Source organism: Azolla caroliniana, unplaced genomic scaffold (genome assembly GCF_043228905.1).
Source record: "Azolla caroliniana isolate FFs.n. ecotype wild unplaced genomic scaffold, voAzoCaro1.0.p SCAF_7, whole genome shotgun sequence".
NCBI classification, from domain to species: Eukaryota; Viridiplantae; Streptophyta; class Polypodiopsida; order Salviniales; family Salviniaceae; genus Azolla; species Azolla caroliniana.
Genome location: NW_028230442.1, coordinates 21,363,196 through 21,375,697, shown reverse-complemented (window position 1 = coordinate 21,375,697; position 12,502 = coordinate 21,363,196). Strand labels below are relative to the sequence as shown.

Sequence of the window (12,502 nt, the reverse complement as noted above, 5' to 3'; positions counted from 1 at the left end):
CTGATAGGTGTAAACTCTGTTTATGCTAACTCATCAATGTGAGTAACAAAAGAAATGTCTTTGTACTATATTTTCCTTAAAATAGATGGCTTGACATGTAATTATGAATGAAAACGGAGGACAAAGACTTCAGATTTTTGGCACTGCTCAAGAGTTGTGAACATAAGAAGAGTCAACATGAAAGCACTATATTACATTGTGGTATTCTGAAAAACAGTTTACTTACAGAGTAAAGATCTATGATGAGGCAAACACGTAACAAACAACAATGATGGTGTTAAGTAGGAGCAATGAAAGATCAAACAAAAACAATAGGAACTTGGAGACACTACAAACGTTATGATTTATCAAATCCTAGGGCATTGAAATGAATTTGGGATTTAGTATGCTATTAATATACTAACATTAACATTTTTATTTCTAGTACACATTTATTTATGCCCTTATTTGACATAACGTCTGGATAATGTTCATAGAGACAAAATAACTAATTGTTCCATTTCCATGCTTTCACCTATTGCCTTCTTTCATAGCTGAGTGGCCATAAAGGCGTTAACTCTAAAACCATCTCTCTTGGTCCTACACCTGCATCCTTACTACCAATGTGTATATGATTGTTGGTCATGCTACATAAGGTAGGTACTTATCTAAGGTGCACTACCAATTCATTTGAGGGTGAATCATAGGCATAAACATTGATCTTCAAGCTATCCACATTTATTGACAAACAATTGAACTAGGAACAAGCTTGGATCTTTTTTTACAATAGTTGCTTATAACCACTTGAGGGTGGGTACAGAAAAAGTAAAAACTATCCAAGCTTAGTCTTGGCTAGATGATATGACATAGTTGAGCTTAAAAGGGCATGTTGAGAACAAAGCTCAATTGTATCCATGCATGAACACATGTCCAATAGTTTCACCCGTGTACATTAATAAAGTTCACCTCCTTGTTAGAAATAGTCAATGTGAGAAAGGATAATATATATCGCACTCCCTTGTCATATTACACCTAGTGAGAGGGTGACTCTATTTATATTATATTATATATATATAATGTTGTCTTCATTGCATGATTTTCTCTTGCTTTGACTCTCTATTTCTTCATAACTTTGTCACACATATTTAGTTAATCTATTCCATTGTATAGAACTACATCCAAAGTTCAATCACTTTACGAAATGGTCATCATTTGTTACTCAAGTCCTTGATCTAATACGGACTCTTTTAGAAATGAAAGAAGATCATATGGGTTCTAGATCCATTACTGTAGAATAGTAAAGATGACTCCAATGAATCTTGTTCACTTGCATTGAACTAGTATATCTTCATCTTGTTCTAGAAGGCGTTAATATATCTTTCTTTCATTTTAGTCCAATGCATGTGTTGATGGAATTTCTTCCAATTTCGAATTAGCTTGTAGAGAATGGACATCAAACTATGGTGCCATCATAGTTATCAAATATAATATCCCAAATAGTGGTGGTCTATGATCCAAAAACATTTGATTTCATGCATTGGCACATATCTACCAACATGTTTGTCCATGGTTGGATTTGCTTTTCCATTATATGAACATTATTGTTTTCTTCTCTTTTTCTACTTTTTCTATATCGATATCAAATTCCTTTGTTTTTATCTAAGGAACTGACTAGTTGATGATGATATGTATCCACATAGTGAGGCAAACAACATTATTCAACCTATCAAATGTAGTTGCAATATAATAAGGTGACAAGCTAACACCACATGAATGCATTGAACCTAGTCAATTTCTTAATATTGAATGTGTTCAACTATTTTCTATGTTTAGCATGTTATGATTGAATGCTAGAACAAACCTCATCCATGCACATTCCTCTAGTGGACCCATCCATGTCTCGCCTCCCACATAATAATTGAAGCCGCAAATTCAGTTTAATAAATAAAAGAGAACCATGGGAAAGTAAATTTACATCTAAGTTAAATAATGTTAATCAAAACACAAAAATAGTGGATCTCAGACTCATTTCCACCATAAACATTTTATGTTATGAACTATTGATAGTGTTTGACATAGAAATTCATAACAGTAGACCAAGCAGTTGACGAGAGGTTTTTTCCATCAAGTAGTGGTTTTGCATACACTAACATGCAAAAAAGGGACATTATCAAGTTTCTAGTCGTGGAGGATACAAGTATTTAGTAGTGCCATAGCAAATTAGGTTGCACTTCATCAATTCATTGTGTAAATATAACATGTTTAGCTATAGAGGCATTACTAGTCAACAATATGAGTCAAATCTAAGTTTTGGATAGAATTTAAAACTCCACAATGACATTCTATTCCATACAAATTTTACAAAACCACCAAAACATTTGTATAGTTTATGGTTTGGGAATATGGCAATTGCACGTGTCGCCATAACCATATACATTGCATGAAAATGAATTTTAATTTTTACAATTTGTATTAAGTGTATATAGTACTTTTTTGGGAAAAAAAAGTGCATATAGTACTGGGATGATTGTGTTTAACGGCATTTGAGCTAGGTGAAGGTGCCAAAAAACACTCTATGTATGAGTTACTTTAACAACAAAAATCACTTTTTCCCATGAAATTGCTATACAAACTCTCTAACATCTAAGTTTTTTCATTTTTCAAAAACATATCCTTCCATTAGTTTTAAAAAGCATATCAGCTACAAAATACCTAAGTTTTTCATTTTCATTAGCATACCTAAGGTTTTGTGGCCTTTTTTAGTAAAATGGCCTACATCACAAAGGTGGAGAGTTGGGCCTTTTAGATTGGCTATGACGAACTCCTCTATACCATAAGGGGAACCTTGGGGCTTTAAATAGATCCTATTGTCCCCTCTAGAGCCCTACGAGAGAAAATGTTGAAGACAAATTGACATTTAAATTTTAAATATCCCAATGAACTCGAATGATTTTCACGTAACAGGGCATCACAAACACTTAAGTGAACCTTTTTCAATAAAATGGCATACATCACAAAGATAGAGAGTTGGACCTTTTAGATTGCCTACGAAGAACTCCTCTACACCATAAGGTGAACCTTGGGACTTTAAATGGACCCTATTGTGCCCTTTACAACCCTCTGAGAGAAATTCTTGAAGACCAATTGACATTTCAATATCCCAAGGAACTCGAATAAATTTCATGTAAGAGGACATCACAAACACTCAAGTTGATTAAATATTGCAGTTGTATTTATTTAAAATGAACACGGTTAATGAGAGAGATTTGAATCTTGGTTATTATTGGTTGTTAGAGTTCACATATAATCTATTCATTCATATTAACGTTGCAAGCCAAAACTTGAATGATTTTGATGCATAGACAAACGAGATTAGGATGATGCTGAGATATCCTCAAGCCTAGAAACAATTATGCAAAATGCAAGTTTGTTTTTTCCAAAAAATAGCTGCTTTTCCATTAGTTAGGAGAGAATTTTTACAGAAAGACTATACAAGGTGGCTTATATATAAATCGGGAATCACCCCCTAACCGAGTTCAATAATATAAGACTGTGTACATGTCCTTCTTATACTTTCTACTTAATGCAAAATACAAGTTTATGTGTGGCTTCCATCACCCATATTAATGGGCGATGAGGAAACCATTCACTCGAGCAACCCTAAAATAAGATACTTTTTTTGTCTCCATTTCTACTTGGGATGACTACACCTGTATCATCTAAAAGATGTCATCATTCACCAAAAGGTAGTCTAAAATATCGAATTGACTAATTAGCTACATTTTACATGTGAAGAGAAAACTGTCCAACATAATATTTAATACATTTACATAAAAATTTTGATATTTTATCTATCATTTCCCATTAATTCATGCATGCATAGAAAATCAACGAGTGAAAAAACAAATCTCCACACCTACCAATGACAATACCATTCACAAATCAAAGAGTGTAAGAATGTGGTTCAAGGTAATGAGAATACTTCATTTTGTGAGCTTAAGAAAATTGGCTTTTCAGCCTAAATGGCTCATACAAGAGGATGGTATGATATAATCGTCTTAAATTTCTATATATTCTTCCCCCTCTAATTTTATGCTTCTTGAAAAAAGCTTACCACTTTCAGTCACTTCACAATGCTGGCGACCCAATGTTCAACAAAATCTTCCAGTAAAAACTAATTTGCATTTAAATGTTTATTTTCAAGGGGTCTCAAATGTCATATACTATTTTTGTATAGTTTATAGTTAACACAACATCATGCTCTTTGTTTGAGACCCATAATAATGTTTGGATGAGGTGCGATCATTATCTCACCATTGAAATTTTTGTCACGTCAAACTCATGGTGAGCTTGTGCGAGAACATCATTTAAGACCCACGACTATACTTTTGTTTACCATGGATCCATTGGAAATTTGATTTACACTTTCCACTCTTTAGGTAGAGTGTACTCGTGGCATTAAAATCAATATTCCTCAATTCCAACCAAGTTAATAATAGGTGTGTACACTCTCTTTAAACTTGCTAAAAATGCCCAAATAATGCTTTTTTCCCTTTAAAAATATCTCGAATGAGCTTCTTTTCGGGTAGGTGGTAGTCCGCAACAGGTCAAGGAAGTGAACAACCCAACACTACCAAAATTTATATTTTCCTCGAACACTGGAGTGTCCATTGGCTTGTTTGGATGCTCACTCATTCTCTTAATTCAATTGCTTTTTATATCGTAAGAAATGCTTTCTTCTCTCTTAAGGATGCCTTAAAATTAATTAAGTGACGGGATTTTTCTTCATATACACATGGTCTTTGTCGATTGGTTGAGAAAGCAAAGGCTTATCTTAATTAAGCACCAAAGGATTGATCTCTCATGACACTCTGACAACACTCTGACTCGTGCATAAAAGAAAGTGTTGGTAAACAAGTATTAGGAAGGGAAAGGAGATATCATTGAATGAATACAAAAAAAAAAGTACACATTTATCTCGAGTTCATGCTCTCTGCCGCTCGAGTCTCCAAAACAAGTGTCATGACACATCCTTGTCTTCTTCTCTTTAATCCCTCTGTGGAACAAAGTATTCGGTCACACTCTCTCATTGTTTTAAAAAATGAAACTATGACCTCTTTATGGACAAAGTATTCAGTCACACTCTCTCATTGTTTTAAAAAATGAAACTATGACCTCTTTATGGACACGAAAAGACTGTTTTGTATGTTAGTTCCTCACTCTTTTTCTCTTCATAGGCAGCTTTAGAAAATGATTGACAATTCCTTTCTTCTTCTTTTCTACGAGGAGCTCCATTGGCTTGTCCGCAATCTGCTACCATAAAGACTTACTTAGCTTTGGGTCTCTTCTATGTGAGGCGAGAAAGCGGTGGCACCAAAGAGGACTCTCTGGCACAATGCATGGTCCCGATTGCGAAGTTATTTGACGGAAAAATTCTCATGCACACCCAGAGCCACTTACCAAACTGGCACCTAATGCTTCCCCGGGGCATGTATAAAACATTTGTGTGTTTGTTTGTTTGTTTGTTTGTTTGTGTGTGTGTCTCTCTCTAAAACAAGAGTATTGCGTTAGCATTTGTGTGTGTGTATCTCTCTCTAAAACAAGAGTATTGTGTTAGCATTTGTGTGTGTGTGTGTATCTCTCTCTAAAACAAGAGTATTGTGTTAGCATTTGTGTGTGTGTGTGTGTGTCTCTCTCTCTAAAACAGAGTATTGTATTACAATTTGTGTGTGTGTGTGTGTGTGTGTCTCTCTCTAAAATAGAGTATTGTATTAGCATTTGTGTGTTTGCTTGTGTGTCTCTCTCTCTTTGTATGTATATCCCTCTCTCCCTCCCTCTCTCTCTCTCTCTCTCTCTCTAAAACAGAGTATTGTATTGCTCTCCAACTCTTTGTATACTTATAAACTTAGTGCTCTCTCTCTCTCTCTCTCACTAAAACAGAGTATTGTATTGCTCTCCCCCTCTTTGTATATCTATAAGCTTAGTTCTCTCTCTCTCTCTCTCTCTCTAGCTCAAAAACAGAGTATGTACATATTATATTGCTCTCCCCCTCTTTGTATATCAGAAGCTTATTTCTCTCTCTCTCTCTCTCTCTCTAAAACAGTGTATTATATGTATTGCTCTCTCCGTCTATGTATATCTATAAGCTTAGTTCTCTTTCTCTCTCTAAAGCAGAGTATTGTATCTCTCTCTCTCTCTCTCTCTAAAACAGTGTATTATATGTATTGCTCTCTCCGTCTATGTATATCTATAAGCTTAGTTCTCTTTCTCTCTCTAAAGCAGAGTATTGTATCTCTCTCTCTCTCTCTCTAAAACAGAGTGTTGTATTGCACACAATACATTGTTTTCTCTATCTAAACCAGAGTATTATATCCGTATATACTCTCTCTCAGGAGTATTAATTACATGACCTATAGGAAAGCCTACTACTCTACACACACACACACACTCTCTCTCTCTCTCTCTCTCTCCCAGTTTAGGTGCTTTTTTTCCTCTTGGCCCTCTCCTCTCCTCTTCCCTCAACCCTGCACATATTGCACAAAGCTTTATTGTTTCATCATCACCATCAAAATATGAGGAAGAATGAGTCTCTCTCTACATTTCATGGGCCAATCTTATTGAGTGACCAGGATGACCAAAGCTCTGATGCCTCCCCCCCTCCTTCTCCTCCCCAATCCCATGGCAGAGGCATTCCCTCCTCTCTTGAATCTTTCAGCCAAACTTCAGCTTGGCCTCAGAGCTACAAGTAAGTCTTACCACACACATACTAGCTATACGTATATAAATATGTGTATAAATGTACTTCATATTTACATATATATACACGATTCATACACATATAATTGCATATCCATATATATATATATATATATATATATGTATGTCTATATATAATGTATGGATATGCGATTATATGTGTATGAATCACATATTTTATGTAGTATGTTATGTACATCAATATGTAAGACTGAATATATATTTATGTTTGTGTGTATATGTCTATAGGTATATGTTTTATATATTTGTTTATGTGTGTCTGTATGTATGTGTACATCCTTATCGCTCTTTAATACAAAAAGCCTACAATTTCTACTGATGATATGCTTGTTAATTTGTTTAACAAGGTCCGAATTGCTTTTCCTTTCTTCACTTTGCTCATTCTTAGCAATTCCTGTATTGCTTCTTGTTGTTTATAAACCGCAATGCATGTCATGCGTTGGACAATGATACCAATGACAATGCAATGGCAATCCAATGATAAAGCTCATGATACCTCAACCTTTGAGTGAATCTCATTTATTGGCAGGATTGATATAATTCAAATCTCTGGTTGAATGAAGTATTGGATTCTAATCATATCATTGATAGAATTCTAGACTGATTGCAAAAGATAATATTGTTGACAGCTAATGGGGCAGATTTGATCTCCATGGTCACAGTACATATCCATCACAGACTTTTTATCATATGCTGAATAACGTATGTAATATTTATGATTATTGCTTTGGTCGTTAAAGCACAGGGTTTGGGACTCTGTTTTTGACCCTTGAAAAGCATAGGTTTTTCGGGTTTGGGAATATGATTTGGCCTTTAAAGCAGACAATGTAGTGTTTAGGATTCTATTTTGTCCCTTTAAAACACAATGTTTAGGGTAAAGAATCTGTTTTTGCTCCTTAAAGCATCATTTGATTTCTTGGAAGCATTTTAAGTCTCTTATATTAAAATGTGGAAAACCAATTAAAAACGTTGGCATGAATTTTTAGGCAATCGATGGATGCATACAGTAGTTTGGCATCACCAAATTTCTTAAGCCCGGGGCTTTCTCGTTTGAGTGCAGCATCCTACGTCTCGGGTTCGTTCAGGAGGCGGCAATCAGTTGAGAGAATAAGACCTCAAATTACTCCACTTTTACCCACCAGAGATGACAAGAAAGGGGAGCCTCTTCTATATGAACCAGCTAGTGTAGTTTCATCAAAGTCTTCCTCATTTATCAGCAAAGAAGATATCCATGCCCCAATACCTCAAGGATGCAGTGCAACCCAAGCTGTCTTAAATGGTAAACAGCTTTTGGTTTTTCCCAAACCTAATGCCATTTCATTTTGTCTGGAATAAAAAAGGTAATGTGCACATGGATAGTTTTTAGCAAACACAAGATACTGACACATTGCCTGAGACATGAAACCCATAAAGCTTTTCTCCCACGACATCATCCTGTTTATGTACTGTTTGATAATTAAAAAAATTTAGAAGATGAAGAGTGCGAATCTGTAAGCAATAATTTGTTAGATTGTATCAATGGGGATATGTCAATAGAATCAAAAGTGTATGATATGTAAATATCTTGGCAATGTTCATACTGTGAACTTTTATCGGTCATAGGTTTCTCATTCATACATTTCTAAACTGGCACTTCGCCTAGATATATATGAAGTTTATAGGGGTCTACATGAAGCCTAGTTATTGAAGGTTAGATAAGGGGCTATCATTAGCATAGGGCTAAAGATAGTGGGATAACCCAGGGAATATAGTAGCATGCTATTCCTACCTCTTTCCACTTCCCCCAAATTGCATTCCTTGTAAAAGATCATGCTTTTACATTTTTCTTTAGCATGTAATAATGGATTGCCTCTGTACCTTTGTGAAATACAGGCGTAAACGTGTTGTGTGGAGTTGGGGTATTGACCACTCCGTACGCTTTGAGAGAAGGCGGTTGGCTCGGTATTGGGATTCTCCTCATTTTTGCCGTTGTGTCTTGGTACACGGGGATTCTTCTTCGAAGGTGCTTAGACAGCCAAGAGGGTCTTGCAACATATCCGGACATTGGACAGGCTGCATTTGGGAAAACTGGTCGGCTCCTCATTTCTGTGAGTGTTTTGATTATCTAGGATGAAATACTCAAACGACGCCCAACTGTTCTGATATATGCCAGAATATGCCTGAGTTTTCAAAAAGCTACAAGAATACCCCCAGCTTCTCAAAAGCTAGAAGAAATAGCCCCATTAAGTAGCACAATTTTGTGCTAAAAAGGGTATTTCTGGTGATTTGTTTGAAAACGTAGGGTTATTCTGTTATTAAATTCCCAACAAGTTAGTGGTGCTTTTTTCCTCATTTTCTAGTTCTGGCATAGATTTGCTCTTCAAGGATGTATCCTAATATAACATATTGCTTGGGTGTCAAACAGATTGCGTTGTATTTTGAACTCTATGTAAGTATTCTTAAAATCACAGGATCTTTGTTTCATATATATCTCTCTAAGTCTGATGATGGATACATGTTACTATATACACAGGCTTGTTGTGTAGAGTTCCTTATCCTTGAAGGTGACAACATGTCAGCTTTGTTCCCCAATGCAGGGGTTAGCATTAAAGGATTTGAGGTGACAGCATTGCAGACATTTACTATATTAGCAGCCGTGATTATTTTGCCGACAGTATGGATTCGAGATTTAAGTTTGCTTTCTTATGTATCCGGTAAAAACATCTAGTGTGATATCTTTTTGATCAATGACATTTTCCTATATTTACTCCACAAGTGATCTTTCACAATTCATATAATTTTGGATGTGTATGTGTGAACATCCATGTCACGTACTTTTTTTAAAATGCCATCATTCACTGAGAACCAAAGCAGTTACGATGTTATTGTTCTGGTCCAAATAATGTTATCACAGAAAGGATAGAGTTCATCACATACACAAATAATGGAAAAATACATAGTATACCCATAACATACATAGTGTACTTAATAAGTGATAATATGCGTCTTGGTCCATGTGTACAAATTAGTTATGTCCTGATCTAGAGAGAACACATGGAAAAAAATAGTTTCTCAATATTTCATCTGAGGTAAAATCTTACAATTGATGCCTTAATGTTGTTTTCTGAATGTTTGATGTAATACTTACAGTGGAAAAAGGTTTAGTGATTGCATTGATTGTCTTATCGGATGTAATGCAGTTATGTACAGTCCGAGTTCTGACTGTGTTGTTTCCTTTTTTAAATAATCTGTAGCCGGTGGGGTTATTGCATCGATCATTGTCGTTATTTGTGTCGCTTGGATTGGAATTTTTGATGGTGTGGGGTTTCACAAGAGCGGTCCTTTATTGAATCTCTCTGGTATCCCAGTGGCTATTGGTCTCTATGGTTTTTGCTATTCGGGCCATGCTGTCTTCCCTAATATATATACTTCTTTAAAGGATCCTTCAAAGTTCACCTCAGTGTTAACGATAAGGTAATGCCTCTGGATGATCTTGTGTTTTTATGTTAGCATGACCTTTTTTTCTCCATTGATTGTCCTCTACTACAGGTTCTAATCACCATGTCAGAATTGTTATTAATTACAGCTTCATTATTTGCACAATAATGTATGGTGGAATGGCAGTCATGGGATTTACAATGTTTGGCGATGAGACAGAGTCTCAGATAACTCTAAACTTACCGGGAAAGTTTCTCATTTCAAAAGTTGCAGTTTGGACAACGGTATTCTCACTCAATGGGGAACGTACCATTGTTGTGAATCCTAATGATTGTTTAGAAAATAGTAATGTTGTTTTTTGGTCAAGATCTTAATATGTGTTTCTCTCTCTTTTTTTAATTGTGCAGATTGTCAATCCTTTCACCAAATATCCTTTTGAAAATAAGTTGTTAGTTTTTTTAAAAGGGTATGCTCTTTCTATTTAATGTATATGCACATATGAAATGACAATTTATAAGACATCAACTTTCGAAGAGAGTTCATGGACATATATGCAAATGTTATGTGGGAGAAGTGTGAAGCATTTAGAATGCTTTTTAGGATTATGGAATGGAATCATTAACCATTTTCATTGTCCTTTTTGAGTCAGTATAAACATGAGTAGGCTTCATGAATATGCTAGAGTGCTGAACTTCGTTTTTTATATCTGGTTTTTGCATATTACATGTGGAAGTATAACACAAGTCATGTATTACTTGGGAGACAGCAACTTCACTTTAAACTTTCTTGAGGTTCAATTCTTTAACTTTCAATGTCCGGAATACGTATGCATTGACAATGACTCCGGTTGCATTATGTTTGGAGGAATTGATTCCCCTATCAAGCTATGGTCTCAAAAGCTTCTGGATTTCTATGGGTGTCCGAACTGTACTTGTGATGTCTACTCTATCTGTTGCGCTTCTTATACCTTTCTTCGGTAAGAGGTCCCCCATCCCCCCCGCCACAGTTTGAACTGTTCTTTAGAGGATTTTCATTTGTTTACACTATACTTCTTGGTATTTAAATTATTTATAAGGATCCAAACATGCATTTGAACATCATTTTGTTGTTGGATTCAGTTCCTTGTTTAAGCTAGTTGGCTGTTACCATAATCTTATTATGTGTTTTGTATATGATACAGCTTACGTCATGTCATTCATCGGTTCATTGCTCAGCATGCTTGTGGTGAGTTCCCCCACTTTCTATCTGGTTTTCTTTGTAATGGGTTTACCTTAATAGGTGATAAACACAAGGTCATATGCTCAAATCCCTATTTTCACATCTTTGTACACCATATAATACCTTTCCTGACATCCACATTGGTGTATTGAACTAATAACCTCACTGTCTTCAAAGAGCTGACATCTCAACTATGGCCTAAACAATTCCTGATCTCTTTCTCTCTGTTTATACTTTTTATTATTGTCGTTTTCCCGTTTTACTGTCTTTTCAGCTTTTTCAGTAATATAACCTTTATGTGCACAAAACACCAACCAAACTAAAACAATCATCCATTATATTTAAGCAATATATGTTCATGAAGCATGTTAACATGATTCTAACATCTCGATGTTTTTCTATAACAATCGTACAGTGCTTGATTCTACCCTCGGCATGTTTCTTGAAAATTGTTGGAAAGAAAGCTAGCATATTACAGGTATGAATGTCTCATCATAAAGCAAGCTTATGCCATTGTGACAAACGCTCCACCCTAAATTATTGTTTTTTTTAGCAATATATCCTAAACATTTGCTTCATTACTAATATATGTTGCCATTATATATACTTGAAATCATATTTGTGCATTTCTTAGTCCTCTGGTGAAAACAATGATTTTTTTATTATAAATTCACAACTAACAACTCCATGATTTTTATGAAAACACTTCGTTGACTTCTATGTTTTTCTCCCAGGTATTCGTTTGTATAACCATCATTGTGATAGGGGTAGTATGTGCCTTAACTGGGACATACTCCTCACTTCTCGGAATAGTGTCAAGCTTTGGTAGCTGAGAATATGAGAGGTTTAAGTTTTCATTTTATGGGGGGGGGGGGAGGGAAGCTTTTGTAAGAGTGGCATTTTTTTGAAGAGAGTAGAGCATTTATTTAATTCCTTGGTGCGTTAATTCATTGGTTGGTATAACCTTATTTAGTCTTTCGTCTCCATGTCACTTTTTGTTGATGCCATGGGATTCCATCATATTGTAAAGAGCTATGGTGTGAATAGCGTGAAAATGATCTTTGCTTACTATCAATTTTCATGCAATAAAATGATCTTTGCTTACTATCAA

At 35.3% G+C, this 12,502-nt stretch overlaps 1 protein-coding gene across 1 annotated transcript; it reads left to right on the top strand.

Annotated features, from left to right (window-relative positions):
* The first annotated feature begins 6,481 nt into the window (after positions 1-6,481).
* On the top strand, positions 6,482-12,502 carry LOC147862305 (amino acid transporter AVT1C-like). The gene is made up of 12 exons (XM_087322226.1): positions 6,482-6,724; positions 7,743-8,035; positions 8,629-8,843; positions 9,161-9,184; positions 9,269-9,449; positions 9,990-10,209; positions 10,322-10,457; positions 10,581-10,600; positions 10,998-11,149; positions 11,354-11,397; positions 11,807-11,869; positions 12,126-12,502. The coding sequence occupies exons 1-12, from the start codon at positions 6,552-6,554 to the stop codon at positions 12,222-12,224; spliced, it is 1,620 nt and encodes a 539-aa protein (XP_087178352.1). The 5' UTR covers positions 6,482-6,551; the 3' UTR covers positions 12,225-12,502.